Below are 19,146 nucleotides of genomic sequence, written 5' to 3' on the forward strand. Positions count from 1 at the left end.
AAAAAATTTAAAACAAAAAAACAATAAACGAAAAGCGAATTGTGAAATGCGTAGAAATTAGTTTGCAAATACCCCATTAATCATAAATATTTTGTAATTAAGAGTGGATGCATAAGGATGAAAAACATGATTCAAAGAGAGGGCAATCTGAATTCGAAACGCTAGGATCGGAAGTGAATTTGTTATTAGTTTTACAAATTGTGTGTTATGTAGGCGATGGAAGTTCGGCATTGCTTTAGCCAAAAACATGAGCACATCCAAATGTTTATTTTGAACGATCAAATTGACCCACTGCAAAGATTAGCTAATATTTGAAGAACTAGAAATATAAATGTATAAGGTTTTTCAAGAAATTAAAAGAAAAAAACAAAATTTGAAGTGATTATCTCCACGAAACCTGGTTGTCTAATAATTGGTATATCAATTTCCATCGAGTTATAGAGCAATTGCAAGTGAGTTACCCAAAATGACAAGCGAAAATCTGCTACGAATTGTAAATACACTGAAAGCGCAGCTGCATCTTGTATAATTATATATTAATATAACATATTTGACTTCTTTTTTTTTTTTTTGCTAGTTATACAAATCTAGATGTTTCGGTTGGCCTCCTAGACTAACTAAATACTACTCTGCAAATACAAGAATACACATGATTTAAGAGATTAAATGGCACAGCACAGCAATACACACCCAAAACACCCACACAAAACACACCCACAACCCCACTAGTACTCTAGTACACCGAAAAAAAATGATATATTGTAAACGTGCATTCTGAGTGACAAACCGAAAACCCTGAATAAAATTGAAAAACCATTTAAACAGAACGTGATTATGTAATCTCTATGGATATTTCGAATACATCTTAGTGGATCTTGCCGCAATCTCGGCAGCGCGTGGACTTTCGCAGGGCCCTGCGACAGTCGTCCTCCATCCGTTGGGCATGGTCCAGGTAGAGCTGGTCGGTGTGGTCGCGAATCTCGTCGCGCTCCTCGAGAACCTGACGCAACTGACTCAGGGCCTTGCCGACATTGTCGTCGGTCATCGTCTCCTCGCAGAATATTAGCTTCATCTCGGCCTGGCCCAAATCGGCCACACCATCGGCAATCAGATCAATGTCGCTATCAATTTTGAAATACTTCAGGAACTTCTCGTCTCCCAGGGAGCCCAGTGAGCCCAGTGAACCCAGTGAGCCCAGGGATGTGTCCAGTTCGGCGTCGGGAAACATATCGGATTCCGTTTCTATATCTGTGCTAAAAGTGGCATTCATCAGGAACTCTGCGTTATAATCAGTGGATTCGGTGCCAGCTGAGGATCGTGTTTCGTTTAGATCGATGGGTTTTGTGCGTTTCCTGGCTTCCCTACGGTTAGGCCCCTCAAAGGGTTCTGGATCTGGAAAATCATAAGGATGTGGGATTTTCGAGCGGCTTGTAATAGATTTAGCAGTGGATTCGGTAGGCTTCGTTTCCTTTAGTGCCTTCACGTTTTCCCCCTCAAGGGACTTTTTTGGATCTCCAACAGCGTATATTTTATCATCTAGTAGTATTTCTGGCAACACACCGGGATATGGGGTTCCCGGTCGGTTTATAATAAACCCAGCAATGGGTTCGATAGTCTTCATTTCCTTTGGTTCCTTTCCGTTTTCCCCCCCAAGGGATTCTTCTGGATGTGTACTAGCGATTGTTTTATCATCTAGTAGTATTTTATGGGGAAATGGGGTTCCCGGCCGGTTCATAATAGTGGATTCGATAGTCTTCGTTTCCTTTGGTTCCTTTCCATTTTCCCCCTCAAAGGATTCTTTTGGATCTCCAACAGCGTATGATTTATCATCTCGTAGTATTTTTGGCAAGCCATGGGGATATGGGGTTCCCGGTCGGTTTATAATAAAACCAACAATGGGTTCGATAGTCTTCGCTTCATTTAGTTCCTTTCCGTTTTCCCCCTCAATAGATTCTTCTGGATGTGTACTAGCGATTGTTTTATCATCTAGTAGTATTTCATGGGGAAATGGGGTTCCCGGCCGGTTCATAATAGTGGATTCGATAGTCTTCGTTACCTTTAGTTCCTTTCCGTTTTCTCCCTCAATGGATCCCTCTGGATCTGCACTAGGATATGTTTTATCACCTAGTAGTATTTCTGGCAAAACACCGGGATATGGGGTTCCCGGTCGGCTTATAATAAACCCAGCAATGGGTTCGATAGTCTTCATTTCCTTTGGTCCCTTTTCGTTTTCCCCCCCAAGGGATTCTTCTGGATGTGTACTAGCGATTGTTTTATCATCTAGTAGTATTTTACGGGGAACTGGGGTTCCCGGTCGGTTCATACTAGTGGATTCGATAGTCTTCGTTACCTTCGGTTCCTTTCCATTTTCCCCCTCAAGGGATTCTTTTGGATCTGTTTTAGCGTATGTTTTATCATGTAGCATTATATCCGGCAAAGCACAGGGAAACGGGGTTCCCGGTCGGTTAATAATGGATCCAGCTGCGTGTTCGGTAGAGTTTAATTCCTTTCCGTTGTCCTCGAAGCATTCTTCTGGATCGGTTACAATGTATGTATCATCTAGTTGTATTTCTGACAAACCTTCCGGATCTGGGGTTTTCGACTGGTTATTGATAGATCCAGCTTCGTTAGGCTTCTTTTCCTCTGCTTCCTTTTTGTGTTCCTCCGGAAAGAACTCTTCCGTATCCGTACTATCTGGGCTTCGCGTGCGGTTCATGATACATCTAGCTGGATCCATACGGCATACGGCACAGCACTGCAGTCCGATTCTCGAGAAAGCGGTGGGTACTATGGGTTCCTCAGGCTCCTCGAGGTCCTCGGTTACCTCCTCGCGTGTAACCTTCACAAAGCATCCAGCATTGTAGGCATGCAGGTAGTTCTTCAAGCTATGTGCACCCGGTGGTGTGGCCGGATCCTCGGTCTCTAGCAACAAGAAGCCCTTGGTCATGCAGCGTACCTTCGTTGGGTTGAACTCCACGGTCTGAACAGACCCAGATCCACATGCCTCTGCTGAGGATCCGGATGCATCGGCCATTTTCTGGTTGCCCTCCTCTTGGATCGTCTTTAAAAAGGCACTGGCCGCGCTTGCGCAAGTGAACTGGCCCACGAACAGCGGTGGTGTTATGCCATTGCTATGTTGTGGCTGTGGTGTTCCGGCCTTCCAAAAATTTCCCCTGAAGAAGGACTCCGGCAGGCTGCCCGGCTTGAAGACACAGCCAGCCTTGAATCCCTTGGGCTGGAAGCGCTCGGGCAGAAATATGGGACGCTTGAGGCCGTCACAGGTGGGGAAAACCTCCGAGGGCAGCTCGAAATCCGGGCATTCCTCATCGCCCATGGTGGCCATGGCCACTGCCGGCGCATGTGGATGCACGATGGTGGAGAGAATGGCCATTGTTAGGTTGGATACGCGTGACATGACCATCAGAACATTGGATAGATCCGGTGTATAGATGTTGTATTGCACCGGGAGATGACGGAATGGATAGGATGAGAGTGGCTTCGGTGCAGTCGGTGTGGTATAAACCAACGACAGGGTGACATCATGGCGAATCATACGCATCTCCAGGCTGGGCCCCTCGGCGGCACGATCCTTGGCGGTGGCGTTGGGCAGGGGCGGTGGCCTGTAATTCGGGGTATAACCAATGTCGATCTTGGTCTCCATCTTCGGTGGCGTGGTGGGCAGCACCGTGGTAATTGCTGGAGGCACCATCTCCAGCAATTTCTGCACCTCAACCGACAACTGAAAGTCCTTGGTGCGCAGACCCACGAACAGGGGCGGCGTTGGACCCTTGTGACTGGGTGGCATCAGACCCGTGGGATAGAAACGCTTTGGGATGGCACCTGGTGCAAAAACCCCACCGGCATCAAAGCCCACTGGCAGCAGCAGTCTGGGCATAAAGATGATCTTGTCCACAGGAGCGCGATTCGGAAACAGGGTGCGCGGCACATTCAAGCAGGGCGCCTCCGCTCCCTCAAAGAAATCGGCCGCATCCTGGTCGTGCTTATGGATCTCGATGGACAGGCGGGCGGCCACCACGCGGTTGGAGTGCTCATAGCATATCTGCGGCATGACCAGGTTGTGCAGATTGGGCATGTACTTAGGTCTCTTCACGATGGCCACCTGGTCCGACATGTCCAAGCGCTTCACTTGGTGCAGTTCCAGCACGCCGGCTCCAGACTTTCCTGAAATTAAGGAAGTGGACCCATTTAATCAGGATGTTTTGCATTATGTTTATTATCTCTAGCTAAACCTCTTGGAAATGTACTTATTTTTCAGTTATATATAAAACTCACGGTTTAAAATTTTTAAAAATCATTAAAAATGTGTATTATATATTTATAATTCAGCATTAGAAAGCGTTTTATAAATTGATTGTCAATAAAATAATTTTATTACTTTGTATGGCAGCTCACACGTCAAAAGTGACTATACAAAAAATTTAACTTGTCAAAAAAAGAAAAATGAAAAAAAATGGGTTTAAACGTGAAAAATTTTCTAAAAACAATTGTTTATTGCCTTGTTTCAATCGCGAATATGATCAAGAAACACAAAATTCTGATATTATCTCTTTTTTTACCTTTATTATTTCCGCGTCTTTTCATTTTGATATATCTCGAGCAAAAACTAAAAAGCGGTAGCCCGAAACGAGAAAAAATATACAAAACCGGCTTCACGGTAAAAATTTCAGTTAAAAAATAATAATTTAGAAGTCGATTCGGCAGTAAGAAAGGAAAACGAGGTCTTTTCACGTGAAAATTTCCCACAAGACTGAGATTTTGGTTCCGTAGACGAACGACGTTAAAATGTGACATGGGACAGTAAGGAATAGGCCTACTTGGACTTTGGCTTTCAGGCTAGCTAAATTCCAAGCGTCTGACCATTTTTCGATTGTAAAAATACGGAGGGAACTTTAGGACAACCTTTTTGAAATTTAAAAAATAACCAAAAAAAAATACGGGCCCATTATGGAGGAGAAAACATTTTGGCGACTGCAGCAGGCCCATCAGCGCCAACGGAAGGAGTGGGACAGGATTGGGAGACGCCTCAAGCGGCTGACGGGCAAGCGGTCCAGCGACCTGCTCCTCCACGATCCGCTCCTGCAGCCGCCCTACGCCGCCGATCCCGGCCAGCGGATGTGGATGCGGATGAGCGGCGGTCAGCAGGTGGCCATGCCGATGAACCAAAAACAGGCGACGACACAGAAAAGAAGGAATCAACCGCACAAATCCTTTAAGTTCTCATCATCCAAGGACAATCTGCTTGTCGTGGGTCATCGGCTGCAAATGCATCAGCCACCAGGTCGACGGCATGTGCAGCTCCAGGATGCCACAGGATCGTCCCAGCCCCGCCAGCAAATGGAGGAGTATGTCTATTTCTATCCCGTCAACTGTTGTGAGTTGGAGCACGGGAGTCCTCCTGGTCAGGTGGAGGAACCCTACCTCGTGGTGGATCCTCGTTTTATGGCCGAGCTGCTAGACGAACTACTCTTGGACGCTGGCAAACCCATTTGACTTGTACCTCGTTCCAAATCAAAATAAATGTTTCGTTAGAACCAGTTGTTTTTTTTTTTAAATACAATAAACCACTTTCCTTGTTTTTGTACTTTCAATTGTTTAAATTTATTTGCTTGCACTTACAAAAAAAATCCGACCATTAAACAAAGAATTTGCTTACCTAAAATAAAAGAGAGACTACACAAGTGTGCGGCAAAATTGGGGGGCGGGATTTTGTTAGGGGGTTCATTGCAAAGGAGTCTCAGTTTCGTGGCTACAATATCGGTTGCTTCAGTAAAAATATATAACTATATGTATATACAAAGTTTGTGGACTTCTTGTGCCTCCATTACAATGTGTGTGTGATTGTGTTGTGAATGAGGATTCGGGATGTGGGGTGTGGGTATTCCATATGCTAAGCTAAGCCTAAGTCTTGGTTGCTATAAAACCTAGAGGTTAACAAATTTCCTTGTCATTGCTATTTAGTTTGTTTCGTTTTGGAGATTGGATGATTGAGTAGTTTGTGGTTGTGGTTGGTTTGCTGGTGAAGTGTTTGCCGTTGGGCGTCGGGCAAGCGGAAGGCACCTCGTCGTCCTCGGCTTGTTGCTTTTGCTGTTGCTGTTTCTGCATTTTGTTGAGTAGATATCCCGCCTCGGTTGGCTTGTCTATATAGCTAGTTTTTGGTTTCGTTATTCGCGCTGCTCCTGTTCTCCTTGTCCTCGTCCTTGTCCACCAGCTGCTCCGCCCTGGCGTCCTGATCCTCCTGTTGCTGCTGCTGCTGCTGCAGTTGCTCCTGCTCAGTCAGAGTGTGTGCGGCTGTGGTGGCCCCACCGTCAGTCGCATCCTTGTGCTTTGCACCCCAGTGCCAGTCGCGATCACGATGCTCCTCCACATAGCCTCTAGCCTCTTCCTTGCCGCGCAAACTGGTCCTGCTGGTCGCCGGCGGTGTGGACTGTGTGGACTTGTCCGTCTTGCGCTCCAGCTTCAGGTCAATCTCTAGATCTGAATCCATTTCAGTCTCGGAGAAGGACAACGAGTTGCCAGCACGCGGCACTTGAATGCGTCGTCGGTCCTGTGAAGAAGTGGATTGATAGTAACTGCCATTGATATTCCAATGATTTTTCAATCAACCTACCGTGTTGAGAGTCGTCGGCTCCGAGATGTAGCCATCACAGTCTTCGTCCTCGCTGAAGAGCTCCGCCGTGTTCACCGCGTACGTCTCCGGCAGTCGACACACGATCTGCGCCAGATCGATGAACGTGTACTCGTTGAGCGAGGCGTGGTTGCCCCGCTTGGGTGGCTCCTTGTTGAACCACTGGTTGAAGCGGCCCAGCCGGCCCGCCTTGGCCATGCTCTCGAAGTAGTTCTTCCCGAACACATAGCCCACATCACGGATCTCGTCGAAGCTACCAAAGGCAAGGGTCTTGTACTTGTCGATCGGGGGTCGAATGTACTCGCAGTAGTCCGAGTTCTTGACCTCCTAAGAAAGAAATATAGATATCGGATTAGTCTTGATAAATATGGCTAGATTATAAGATTTTCGTATTATATTTCGCGAATTCTTGAGCTCTAAGCTGTTTGTAAAAGGAAACCGCGAAATCTTCAGATCCAAGGGACGAAAACTCACCTCCAGCTGGCGCACGCAGGACACATAGGCAAGTCGGGATTGGATGTCCGGCAAGTCGGGCACCTTCACAGGCGTCGTGAAGGGAAACCACTTCTTGTAGAGCAGCCACCACCCGCTCAGGTCGTCGCCATAGTTGGTAAGATCGGTGTCGTCCTGTGATCCCACATCGATGGCGATTATGTGAGCAGCCCCCAGATTGTGCATCACATCGGCTAAATCGGTGACCAAGGAAATGGGGTGGCGAGCATGCGTGTCGTGTTTTGGGTGGTCGATGTGGATGCAATGCAGATGTTGGTTAGTTTTCATTTTCTTGTTGGTATTACCAGTTAAAAAATGCGTTTACAGCTGCGATTTTAGAAGTATTATATTTTTTCACTTTATAAATTTAAAAGTTATTTTAAAAACAGTTAAATAGTTCTTTAAACTAATAATAATACATATGTAGATATACGAAAATGTATAACGCAGTTATAAACGCTTTTGGATTAATTTTATTCTTACCCCCCAGCATATCAGAACTATTTCCAAGTACTATCCGATTTTATCTCTATCGATTAAAATAATATATTTCGCGAATTCTTCAGGTTAAGGTTATGTGGTATAAATTTAATCGGAATGGAACAGAGGTTTTGGAACAGAACCGAGATGCTGGGGGGGTCTTTCTTGGAATTCGATTTCCAAAACGAGCGAACGCAGGGGCGGCGCAGAGCGTTGGAATGGGAATTGCAATCGTTGTGGACGTTGGAGCGTGGATCGTGGAACGCCGAGGTGGATGCCGTTTTATCGTTTTACCTGGCACGTTGTTCGTGTAGCAGCCATCGAGTAGCAGGTGGCCGTCGCGGTAATCACAAAATGGCGGGAAAACGCCGGCAATCGACATGCTGGCGCGGCAGTACCGCCACAGGTGACCTGATTTTTTTTTTTGCACCGTTGGCAAACCACAGGTGGGACAAAACGACAACAGTACAACATTGTGGATTGTATTCGATGACACGGACACGTGAGTTTTGGTGTTTTTTTTTGTTTTATTCAATTGTTGTGGTGTGTTTGTGTGAGAGAGAGGTCATGTGTTTTAAGAATAAAGAGAGAGAGAGAGAGAAAGACACACTTTTATCCACGAAATAACGGTTTATCTCAGTGCTACAACTACAAATGAAATCGGTTTTACTTATACGCATACAACAAAACGGCCAAAAACAACGAAATGGGAAATCAAACTAAAATGCAACTCAAAATACCATCAAAAACTAAAAAAGATAGAAGAAAAGCCAAAGAAACTTTGTGCACTCAGTCGTAGGTGTAGGTGTAAGTTTGTAAATGTGCTTTGTCTGGTGTGTTTATGTGGGTGGGAATGAGACAGAGGGTGTAAACATATGCGATTTTACCGTTAGAAATGCAGGCGACGCGAAGCTATCGATAGGCAGCAACAGCATTGCCAGCCCACAAAAAAACTCTCAAACTTTTATACATCTATAAGAACAAGAACAACAAATATAACAGCATCTCAAGGATTTTTGAGGATACAGGGGATCAAGAAACGGAGCAAAACGGAATGGAATGGAACGTGAGGAACGTGGAACTCGGAACGCAGGCAAGCATGATCGAACAAGTGGAATTTCCAACACTCTGCGCGCTCTGTGTGCCGAAAAACTCAGCTCTAGATTGGAAATTGAAAGTGAGAACTTGGATTAACGCTCGGGGTTAAGTTTTTTTTTTGTTTTTTTTTTTGTTAAATCGTATTTGCTAGTTGCTAAGTGCTAAGTGCTAATTACCTGGCAGATTATTCACATAGCCGCCATCCAGCAAGAGGTGCCCATCTTTAGGATCGCACAACGGCGGCATATAACCACTGAGCGACATGGAGGAGCGTACGTAACGCCACAGAGATCCTGGTATTATATATCAACGACAGACACATGCCAGCAATGATAAGTCGGTAGGTGTGTGTTTTTGTTTAGGTGTGATTTTTGTTGTGTTTTTAGGGGGAGGAGAAGAGAAAAATAAGAGAGATTGAGAGAAAATTGCTTTGAGCGATCTTTTTTTTTTCATTTTTTTGGGCGAGGATATGGGAAATTAAATGAAGATTTTTGGGATGGGGAGCACCAATGGAATGGGTTTTAATGGGGGCAGCGGTTGGGAGGTTATTATGGGGGAGCAACAAGTTTAGCCTCTAGCAAAAAGCACAAAAGCCGATTTTTGATTTGCCATTTTTGGCACAAGCTTTCCAAACAACAACATCAACAACAGCAACAACAATGAGATTTGATTTAATTTGCTAAATTTCAAATTCAAACATAACAGCACATTCGATTGGCAGCGCAACGCCGATAACAAGTCGATTGATTCCACGGCAGAAAAGAACAGTTAGAAATGTGAAATTGCCTCTAAAAACTGCGGGCCATGGAATGAGGCTGTGTGTGATTGTGGGTGGGTGGGTGCGTGCTCGTGTGTGTGTCTCATTGTCTGGATTTTTTTTTCATTTTTGGGTACACTCAGTTCTAAGGCTACCAAAGGATCAAAGGAGGATCAGGGATCACAGAACATAACAAAAGCAAATTGGAAGAAGGAACCAAGGGATTATTAGTTAAGGAAGTCCCAGGAATTATTTTCGATAAGCTCGTTTAAACAAAAACCAAATGTTCTTATTAATAAAAGCAAATCAAAATGTAAAGCAGAGGAAGTATTATAAAAAAAATTATTTTAAATCTATTTAATGTCAATTTAAATGTCTAAGTCAAGATCAAATTTTTAAATTATACGCAAAAATGTTATATTGCAATAATTTGAAATGACTTTTTACGATTAAAAACTGTTACCAAATGTAATTTAAGCTAATATCTTTACCATTTAAATAACAATGATCAATTTGCGGTGATTACTGTGTAAAATGTAATACAAAACAAATCTTAATGATTACCAAAACCAAATGAAATTTAAATTAAAATCTTTGATTTTCCAAAAAGAATTCCAATAACTAATAAACCCTATTAACCGATACCCACTGCGCTAAAAACAGAATAGAAAGAGACAGATAATGACAGAGACAGACACATACAAAGCGAGAGAGAGAGCGAGAAGACAAATGCGGAGCCGGTCTGACTCACCATTGGTGTGAATGCGATGGCAACTGGCGGTAATGTCGGTGGTGAGGGTGAAGTAGGGTATCCACAGATCCTCGATGCTCACATCCCCGAAAGTGTCGTGGATCGTCTTGTTGAACTCCCGTCCGGAGAACATCGATGTGATCGGGTAGGTGAGGTCCAGCAGTTGTAGGAACCATTTCGTCATTTTCTAAATATTAAATAATTAAGTAATTTAGTTATGGTAAAATATAATAGGAATTGAATTGCCCGTTCTGGAATTTACTTATTCAAACTATTGAAAGTCCACTAAACTCAAAGTTTAAATAATACAAAATTAAGTAAAACCCGAACTAGGCCTAATATACATAAATGGTATTTTAAGAACCAACCTTTGACCACTCGCGCGCCTTTTGCGTTACCGTGGTGATATTACGCTCCGAGCACCAGAGGGCTCCCATAAGGGCGCCAATGCTGACGCCACCGACCATGTCGATGGGTATCCCCGCCTCCTGGATGGCCTTCAGCATCCCAATGTGGGCGGCACCGCGCGCACCTCCGCCGCCCAGGACAAGGCCAATCGAGTTGCCCGTAAGCCAGCGGGCCAAACGCGAGAAGTCGGAATGCATGTTCGGCTCGGACAGCAAGACGCGACTGTAGAGATCATTCTGTAAGACAAGAGATCTGTGAGTCAGTTTACCAATAAATATTCTTAATTTTTCTTGTAACACTGATCTATATATAACATGTATCTATTCAAACAGATTTGCATTAATCATTACCCTATCTCGAAAATTACGTCAGACATCAATATTATTTGAAGGGTGGCAATAAAGACCTAATCTCTGGGGTTATCATGCTAATCTTTATGTCAAATCGCTTATTAGTTCAATGTTAATTGTCTTAGATATGTAGTAATATTATGTATGACGTGACATGTCACGTTTTAATGATTTCTGGTGAAACATTTGATATTGGGTTAGTTGTCCTTGAAATCAGGTTGTGTTATCTTTATTAAAGTGGCGCCACGGAAGTTTAATTGCATAAAGGAGCCATCGTTAAGCGATAAACTACCAGAGCGATATGTTTTGGTACTATAATCTAAACAATGGTGTTTTTCCAGAAAGACATCTTAATCTGATTAACTGACCAATTCCTGGTGCTAGAGATGGCTTAAAAAATTATAGAAAGTAGCCCACGATTAAAGACTTCAAAGATAAATTAACTTACAATGCGGTATTGACTTTTGCGCGTGAAGATGCGCTTGACGCAGAGCACGTGGTGGTGCTTGGTCACCCAGGGTCGGGCATTTAGCCAGCTGAGCGTGTTGGCCGGCCTGGCATTGGTCGTCTCCGGATATAGCAGGACCAGCTCCTTCTGCGTGCGCATCGCCAGCCGGTCGATCTCACGTTCGAACTTCCCAACCAGGTAGGAGCGATCGCCGAGGCCCACAATCAGGATGACGTCCGCCTGGCGCATGCAGCGATGTGTCCAGGCACTCAGCGAACTATCGCACTGATACAGGGTGATGATGTTCCGGTCCTCCTGCTGGGCCAGCCACGAGGTCAGCCGGTACTCGTTCGCCGCCTCGAAGATGTTTGGACCGAGCTGTTTGCGCACCACATCGGAGGTCAAACGGAGGACGGGTCCTAGTCAAGAAACAGAAGAAGAACATTAAAATCACCTGGCATTTCGGAACTACAGTGCAGCAATGTGAAACGTTACCGGACTTATCCATCGTGTTCTGAATAAATCATAGCGGAAAAAGTATAAAATATTCTATAAGCTGAAATCTGACTGTGTTTTGGAACTCTAAATTCTTATTACCTTTTCCTATGCTTAACAACTTACTCAATAAGTTTATTGACTCTAAGAATGTTATAGAACATGCTTTTTCTATCCTAAAAAATATTTATAAAAAATGTGTATTTGTCAAATTAGTGGAAATGCATAAACCAAATGGTTTTAAAACGTCTGTGCATGTCAAAAAATCATAGGATTATAGGATTTTCCTCCTTGTTACTAGCTACACCTAACAACCTGCTGCTTTAAGAATCAATCAATCAAACTATTATCAATAATTATTGGCATACGAACTGTAGAGTTCACTGGTTTCATACGAACCTATGGCACAGAGCGAGTGGTAGAGCTCGTAGGTGAAGGGCGTCAGCGGCACCTCGTCGGTGATGGGCACCAGGGCCACCGTGGAGTACTTGTGCGTGACGGGATTGGCCTCGACGGGCGCGCCCGGCGCCCCGCTGCCCGAGCGCGTCTGCATCGAGCCGAGGAAGCGGTGGCTAAGGAAGCTAATCAGCTTGGTGACCACGATGGGGTAGCGCAGCTTAATGGCATTGAACAGGCCCTCGGGCAGCTTGGCCAGCTCCGAGTCGCGCACAGCCATCACCGTCGTGGTGCGCGACGTTTCCGTGATCATTTCGACGATGCCCACGAGATCCCCCTTGCCGTATTCGCCGACGATCTCCTTTTTGCCACCGGGATGCGTGATAACCGAACGCATGCGTCCGCTTAGGACAATGTATGTGCTGTCGCTGCTCTCGTCCTGCCGATAGACAGCTCTGCCCGACTCAAGGAAGATCCAATCCAGGGCGTAGTCGCACTGCCTCACCAGCGGCGATAGGCGGCGTACTACCCCATTGCCCAGATCCAAAACAATGCGGGGTCGCTGTCGCATGATCCTGTCAAGGAAATCAAAGATATAGTACTTGGGTTTAGTATAGCTATTTTCCAAACTCACTGGTAAATCGCCGCACGTCGGATGAAGGCAATCCTGCTGTTGTTCCTCGATCGAATGGTATAGGCACTGGCTTCTCCCGTCAGCATGGCCAGTCCGCCAACGATTTCCCCGGGATGCACAAAATGAATGAGCTGGTCGCTCTTGTCCGGCTTGGCACGCGTGGCATCCTGATTGCTCTGGTAGACAGCCAATGTGCCCGTCATAACGAACCACACGCAAACATCGTCCGCATTACCTTCGGTGATTAAAGTGACATTCGGCTCCAGTTCGCGTATCTCCACAAAGGGTTCAATGATGTGGGCATCCTCCTCGGGCAGACCCAGCTCCTTACGCAGACTGTCCACCGCTGAGGATTGCACCAGGCGCATGTCTATCGAGGGCGATACTCCCGGTGCTTGAGGACTGGCCTGCGAGCCCTCGGGCGTCATCTGGGTGATGGAACCGCGACGCGTGGACAGATTGCCCACCGAATGCTGCTGCTGATGGAATAGATCTGCATTTGGCGCATCGCCGTGCACCTCGGTGAATAGATTGCTAGTGCCCTGAATACTGCCATCCGTATTGGGATTCGTATCGGATAGCGTGTGCTCTTCGCGCGAATGACGCGATGGCGAAGGCGGTGCTCGGGTCAAGGTCACTGCCACACCCGATCCCGATACCGAACCCAAGGCAGCAGACTGCATTAGATTCAGTTGAGTGATCACCGTGGGCGGACCATTGGCCGCCTGGCGTGAGGATTGCGAGGACTGCGAGTTGATCGGTCCACTCATGGTGGAGACACTCTTGTAGCGCATGTGGTTCTGCACCAGTTCGGCATTTAGACCAAGGTAGTTGCGCAGTGCGGTGAAGAGAACTCGTTGTAGTCTTATCATTATCGCCTGGATGACCCGGATCATCACGTCCGGATTGTCCTGGAACACCTCTTCGAAGGCCTGAAAGTGGAGAGAAAGTAACAAATGCATTTTAGTTCAAAGTTCATTCCAAACATGTTTATAAAGCGTATACATTTATATTTTGTTAACCTGTCAACCCTTTTTTCTCAGGATTGCCAAGACTTTTTCAAATCAATCCAAATGTCAAAAGGTCATTGATAATACATAATGGTAATGCCTAAAGAAGTGAAACCCACCTGCATGGGCAGCCGAATGACCACCGATTTCTCAATGGCCTTAGCGGTGACTGTTTTGTAGTAACTGGGATTTCCCGACAGGACATCTATAAAGCTCAGCAGCGAGGTCACCGACTCGCCCTTGCGCACCGTCTTCAGCGACAGAGTGCTGCCATCCGCATTTGAGATATACACATTTATCATGCCCGACTGGACGATATAGACGCTATCATCCGGATCGGTAATCTTGAACAGATAATCGCCGGCCATCAGTTCCAGCAACTGGGTGTGCTTGCAGAGCCGTAGGAAGACAGGCTTCTCGAAGTGACCAAAGATGCGGATCCCATGCAGCATGTAAACGGCATCGGGTGGTACCCGATCGCTGCCCTCGATGGTCTCTTCCAGATACTCCGCTGGCGGCTCCACGGTGCGCATCTCCAGCGGCATATTGTCGCGCCTCAGCTGAAGGATTCGCCTGGCGAATCGCATCACAGCCCGTCGCTTGTAGCCCTTGCCGCTGCTATACATCTGACCACTAACGTTCTTCATCTTGCGCAGCATTCGACGTCCGTAGAAGAGCATCTTGTCGCGCTTGCGGAAACGCAGGCCGCGCAGATCTCCGCCGGATGAGGTTACGGCGCTCAGGGAACGGATGAAGGCAAGCTCGTCGCGCAGGCGCAAACGGGCCATGCGTTTAAAGTACATGAACCAGGCCAGGAACAGAAAGCCCAGCACTGCTATGGCGCAATACATGTACATCTGCAGGAGATTTGGTAAAGAAAGGCACAATATTAGTAGCTTATTCAGTTGATTTCTTACTTTGATTTTAAAAGCTTTCATCGCAATTCGATCTAACACAATTCACTGCACAGAATAGAATAAATATCTGACTGTCAAGCGGTTGACTTTTTGACTTTCCATGCGGCCGAATTTAAAACTTATTTTAATATCGAACTGGTTCCGATTAAGAACTATTAATATTAGGACGAAATCTGGTATATTTCACAGAGTTGCAAGGGAGGCGTCAAGAAGCATGTTTTCAAAGTTTTAAAACTTCTCTTTGGCGTTATTAAAGAACAGATAAGCATGATAACCGTAAGCTGTTTAATAAAACATCCAGTGCTTTAAGAGATGAGATGTTTTTACGCAAATCCCGCCAAATGCGAAATAAAAGTGAAGTCAAACTCAGTAGAAGAACCAATTCATTCCATATGGTATACGCCTGCTTTTTTCACTACATCAATGATGCAGCACAAACCACTTGTATTTTCCCAAAAGCTAATTTCCAGCTACTCTTCGCTCATATAATTCTGTAATTGATCAGAAAAATTAAAATTTACGGGCAAACTTTCGAAATAAATTAGGTAGCTCTTAAATTGCAACTGGAAAAGAAGGAAAAATTTCGCGAATTCTTTAGGAAGATGTGTTTTTATTAATATTTATGATGATATCATGAGTAAAATTTTTGGTGTAATATTTTTTTTATAAAAACCAAAGGTTGAAGAGTTCCAATTTCCAAGATCAGGAATCTAATCTAAAGTAATAAAATATCAAAAGAATTTTATTTCGTGTCTGTCACCATTTTCATAGGCTTTTTCTCACTGAGTGGACTTTTAAAATGACACAGAGACACTTGATGAATTATTCAGCACAAAGACACTTGTAATTTCCCAAAAGCTGATTTCCAGCTAGTGTCACGCCCGTATAATCAAGCCAATCCATCAGCTGTGCTTTGTTGTTGTTTTCCTTATGTTTTTGTTGCTGCTATTGCAATTGTTATTGCATTCAGCATTTTGACATTGAAACGACGACGCGACGTCGTTGCACTTGTTTTGTTGTTGTTGTTGTTGTTGAGGCAGTAGTTTCTCTGATGGTTTGTTGTTGCCCCCCATTTGTTATTATCTGCAGTTTCCGCATTGTACTCTCGCATTTGATACTACACAGTTAAAAGAGCTTCAGCTTGATAGTTACGTTTTTCATTATCACTTTAACAGGTTAAATTAGCAATGATTTTATATATTTATTTTGCTTCTTAGGATTTATTTTCGGAATTGACCATCAAAAATATCAAATTTATGTGCTAGTAACTGTAGAAATATTTTTTATATTTTATATTTTTTTTTTTAAATGATAAAAAAAGATATCAAGTTTAAATATTTTATGAAATTGCCTTTAATTTTACAGTCACATGCCAATCTTTCTCTCTGTGTACCCACTGCTACCTTTATATTACCCCTTGCCATTATTGTTTGTTTACAGTTTATTTTTACAACAGGTTTGCAAAATGTACAAGAGAAATGCCATAAATTTCAATTGACTCAGTCGGTCTAATTGGAAGCCGAAGTTACGCAGATATCCAATTGGATTTGCTTGGATCTAATCGGACCGACACACACACACACGCATGGCAACGGCAACAAAGATAAAATTCGCATAGTCACAATCACAAGGCGTCTAAATTGATTTGGCCCCAAGGGGTTAATTGAATTATTGAAAACTGATTTCGTACGCACCCCCCCGCCCACAATTGCACGTGCTTGTGATTAGCAATCGGTTATAGCTATCAGCTCTTGTGGTTTAGTTTTTTTTTCGTCTATTTTTTCTCGGGGTCGTCAGGCCGACTTTATCAATATTATTGGGTGGCCGTGTGTGGTGTTATCATGTGGCTACTGTAGTCAGTGGGTTTTTGTATTTTTGTTTTTCTTTCGTTTTATGTAAGGCCACAAAACAATTTCGATTTGAAGGCAGCAAATCAAAACACGGAAGTTGCCCATTTGCATTTTCTTTTCCTGCCTTTCGCCTTCTTATCATTTAGCTGGGACACGAACCCTTTGTGGCTGATTGGAATCCTGTTTCTCTTTCTAATTCCAAACAGCTGATAAGGTTTTATAAAATAATGGAAAATTAATCTGAAAAGGCTAAAAATTCCACAACTTGTTGGATTTTATCACTAATATGTTGAAGTACTCAAAATCTGATTGATGGTTTCATCTTCAACAGGTGGTTTGTAATTATATAGTTTATTACCTACAGATGATTAAAGATGTCGTCTAGCCAAAAATATTTTAGTACATTTTTTTTTTGAAAATTTCCATAAAGATTATGGCACACACACTTGGAAAAAGTGCCAGACAGAATACCATTTAATATTCCAACAGGTGTTCAATACTCAAGTGGTTTTTCTAAGAAAGTTTGTTTTCCTTGCTTTAGCCGTTAAGACTTGCTTTGCTTGCTCGTTCAGTGATTTTTTATCAGGCACCCTAATCTTCATAGATGTTATCACAAAAATAAAGCCGTTTTCATTATGAACATTTAAAATTATATAGAAAATTATGAGTTATAAGAGTGAATTTGCAAGTTTAAAATGAATTCCTATATTCAGCTCAGCTGTTGTCCTTTTAAGATCCACTTTCCAAACAGCTTTGCTCTCTCTCTTCCCGCTCTCTTTGAGTGTGGATCCAAACCCCTAACAGCTGTATTCCTGGCTGGCTCTCCCCTCCCCCTCTCATCGTTTAGCAAGCTTTCCAGCTGCCTTTATTATCCTTTGCTGGCTCTTTCACAGCCGCTTTTTTAAACTCAAACTTAACTGACTCACTATCGTTGCCTAAGCAAACCAAAGCAAACAAAAAGACAAAGAAAGGTTGAAGTGCACTTACCGTTGCTGTGATCTGCTGCGAAACGTACTGACACCATGCGTCCGAGAAGAGAGTGTTGAAGCCGCCGGTGGCGCTGGCGCGCAGCAGTTCCAGGACATCCATTGCACTCTCTCTGCCAGTTTTACTTTTCCAGCGACTCTTCCAATCTCCCACTCACTCACACTCTCCTCTCCACCCCTCTCAAATCACCAGCAAAACTATTCGATTTGTTGTTCTAGCTTTTGAGGCTTGTGTTGTGTTGGTGTGTCCCGTTTATTTGGTAAATACGCAAGTTTGTGTGAGGGGGCGGGGGAGGGGTCAAAAAAATCACAGCCCTTTGTTGTTGCCGTCTCTCTTTCTCCCTCTGTATAGGTCGCGTTCTGTCGCACTCACACTTACAGACACCCCCGCCCCACGTTTGTCTTGAATTTTGTGCAATTATTGTAATGCACGCACCACACCGCTTAAACACACATACACACATGCACAACAGCAGAGAGCACAGTTCTTTTTGATTTAAATTTATTCTCTTGTTGTTTTTGCCGTTACGAGAATCACCAAAGTAATTGTTGTTTTTGTTGGTGGTTCCTTGCGGAAATCTTTCGTTTTCTTTATGTGTTGTTGTTGCTTTTAATCCCTCTATCTCTCTCACACGTTGTGGGCGGAGGCGGGGGGTGGTCGACTGTTTTGGGTGGGGGCGTGGCAACGTGCTACAACAACTTCCTTAATTTAGTGAGCCGAAATAGACGAGCATTTTGCTATATAACTACAAACTAATAAACTCAAATGCACTCTAGAATTTTTGTTATTGGTTCTAATAACTAGAGATGGGAAATAGCCGATCGTAGTATCGATTGCTCTTGTTTCCAGTTGACAAACATCGATAATCATCGATTATATCACAGCTGGCAATCAGTGTGCCCAGGTGACTAGAAAAGTAGAACGGTTATTCAAAAGTTTCTGTTCATTGCAAAAGAAATTTTATCAGAAATCTAGGCAAAATGATAGAAAAAAGCAAGTTTCATGAAAGCTAGCATGAAAGCTTCATGTGAGCCAAACATAGGAAACTTAAAGGGTTTCGGATTGGTCATAAACAATGGATGGTGATTACCTTTCGAAAAACAAAAATTGATTTCGAAAATATTTGACATCAAAACAATTAAGCCACAGAAAGTTAGAGGCACGCCCATGAAAAATCCGATTTCGTTGAGTCTAGTTGGAAAATAGAAAGCAAATTGGAAGGGGTTAAAAACAAAATCATTTTGAGAGAACCAAAGGCAGAGAATTAAAGTGTGAACAAGGCAGTGTTTAGAAAATCATAAGTTTGTTCAATTTGTATCTGAACGACTCGTTGAAAGCTGTTGAAATCAGTGCTGTGGGGGCGAAAAACTTCGCAGAGAGCGCGCGCTGTTAAAGTTTAAATTATAAAAAACACAGGTGAGTCGAAA

The 19,146-nt window shown here is 44.0% G+C and overlaps 3 protein-coding genes across 5 annotated transcripts; 1 reads left to right on the plus strand and 2 right to left on the minus strand.

Annotated features, from left to right (window-relative positions):
* Nucleotides 1-304: 304 nt before the first annotated feature.
* Nucleotides 305-4,713, minus strand: LOC108004654 (uncharacterized). Its single transcript, XM_017067609.4, has 2 exons — nucleotides 4,578-4,713; nucleotides 305-4,182 (listed from the first exon to the last, which is right to left on the minus strand). The coding sequence occupies exons 1-2, from the start codon at nucleotides 4,600-4,602 to the stop codon at nucleotides 866-868; spliced, it is 3,342 nt and encodes a 1,113-aa protein (XP_016923098.3). The 5' UTR covers nucleotides 4,603-4,713; the 3' UTR covers nucleotides 305-865.
* A 129-nt stretch (nucleotides 4,714-4,842) lies between these two features.
* Nucleotides 4,843-5,541, plus strand: LOC108004632 (uncharacterized). Its single transcript, XM_017067572.4, has one exon. The coding sequence runs from the start codon at nucleotides 4,966-4,968 to the stop codon at nucleotides 5,509-5,511; it is 546 nt and encodes a 181-aa protein (XP_016923061.2). The 5' UTR covers nucleotides 4,843-4,965; the 3' UTR covers nucleotides 5,512-5,541.
* A 406-nt stretch (nucleotides 5,542-5,947) lies between these two features.
* Nucleotides 5,948-18,510, minus strand: sws (patatin like phospholipase domain containing sws). Of its 3 annotated transcripts, none has more exons than XM_017067665.4 (11): nucleotides 17,720-18,510; nucleotides 14,085-14,822; nucleotides 12,956-13,887; nucleotides 12,325-12,896; nucleotides 11,431-11,849; nucleotides 10,593-10,868; nucleotides 10,225-10,411; nucleotides 7,913-8,029; nucleotides 7,121-7,332; nucleotides 6,629-6,973; nucleotides 5,948-6,565 (listed from the first exon to the last, which is right to left on the minus strand). In XM_017067665.4, the coding sequence occupies exons 1-11, from the start codon at nucleotides 17,819-17,821 to the stop codon at nucleotides 6,167-6,169; spliced, it is 4,299 nt and encodes a 1,432-aa protein (XP_016923154.2). In that variant the 5' UTR covers nucleotides 17,822-18,510; the 3' UTR covers nucleotides 5,948-6,166. The 3 variants fall into 3 exon arrangements, with proteins under 3 accessions (XP_016923154.2, XP_016923153.2, XP_036677195.2); XM_017067664.4 differs by lacking the exon at nucleotides 7,913-8,029 and adding an exon at nucleotides 8,893-9,009 and having other exon boundaries at nucleotides 17,720-18,509; XM_036821300.3 differs by lacking the exons at nucleotides 7,913-8,029; nucleotides 17,720-18,510 and adding exons at nucleotides 8,893-9,009; nucleotides 14,883-14,918.
* Between the last annotated feature and the right edge of the window lie 636 nt (nucleotides 18,511-19,146).

Source organism: Drosophila suzukii, chromosome X (assembly GCF_043229965.1).
Source record: "Drosophila suzukii chromosome X, CBGP_Dsuzu_IsoJpt1.0, whole genome shotgun sequence".
Taxonomy (NCBI): domain Eukaryota; kingdom Metazoa; phylum Arthropoda; class Insecta; order Diptera; family Drosophilidae; genus Drosophila; species Drosophila suzukii.

Excerpts from the sequence above, each read along its gene's own strand:
- LOC108004632 (XM_017067572.4), top strand. The coding sequence starts at position 4,966 with ATGGAGGAGAAAACATTTTGGCGACTGCAGCAGGCCCATCAGCGCCAA.
- LOC108004654 (XM_017067609.4), bottom strand. The coding sequence starts at position 4,602 with ATGAAAAGACGCGGAAATAATAAAG. Across the intron at positions 4,183-4,577 it reads AAGACGCGGAAATAATAAAG|GAAAGTCTGGAGCCGGCGTG; the intron begins GTAAAAAAAGAG and ends CCTTAATTTCAG.
- sws (XM_017067665.4), bottom strand. The coding sequence starts at position 17,821 with ATGGATGTCCTGGAACTGCTGCGCGCCAGCGCCACCGGCGGCTTCAAC. Across the intron at positions 13,888-14,084 it reads TCATTCGGCTGCCCATGCAG|GCCTTCGAAGAGGTGTTCCA; the intron begins GTGGGTTTCACT and ends CTCCACTTTCAG. Across the intron at positions 10,869-11,430 it reads GCAAAAGTCAATACCGCATT|AATGATCTCTACAGTCGCGT; the intron begins GTAAGTTAATTT and ends CTTGTCTTACAG.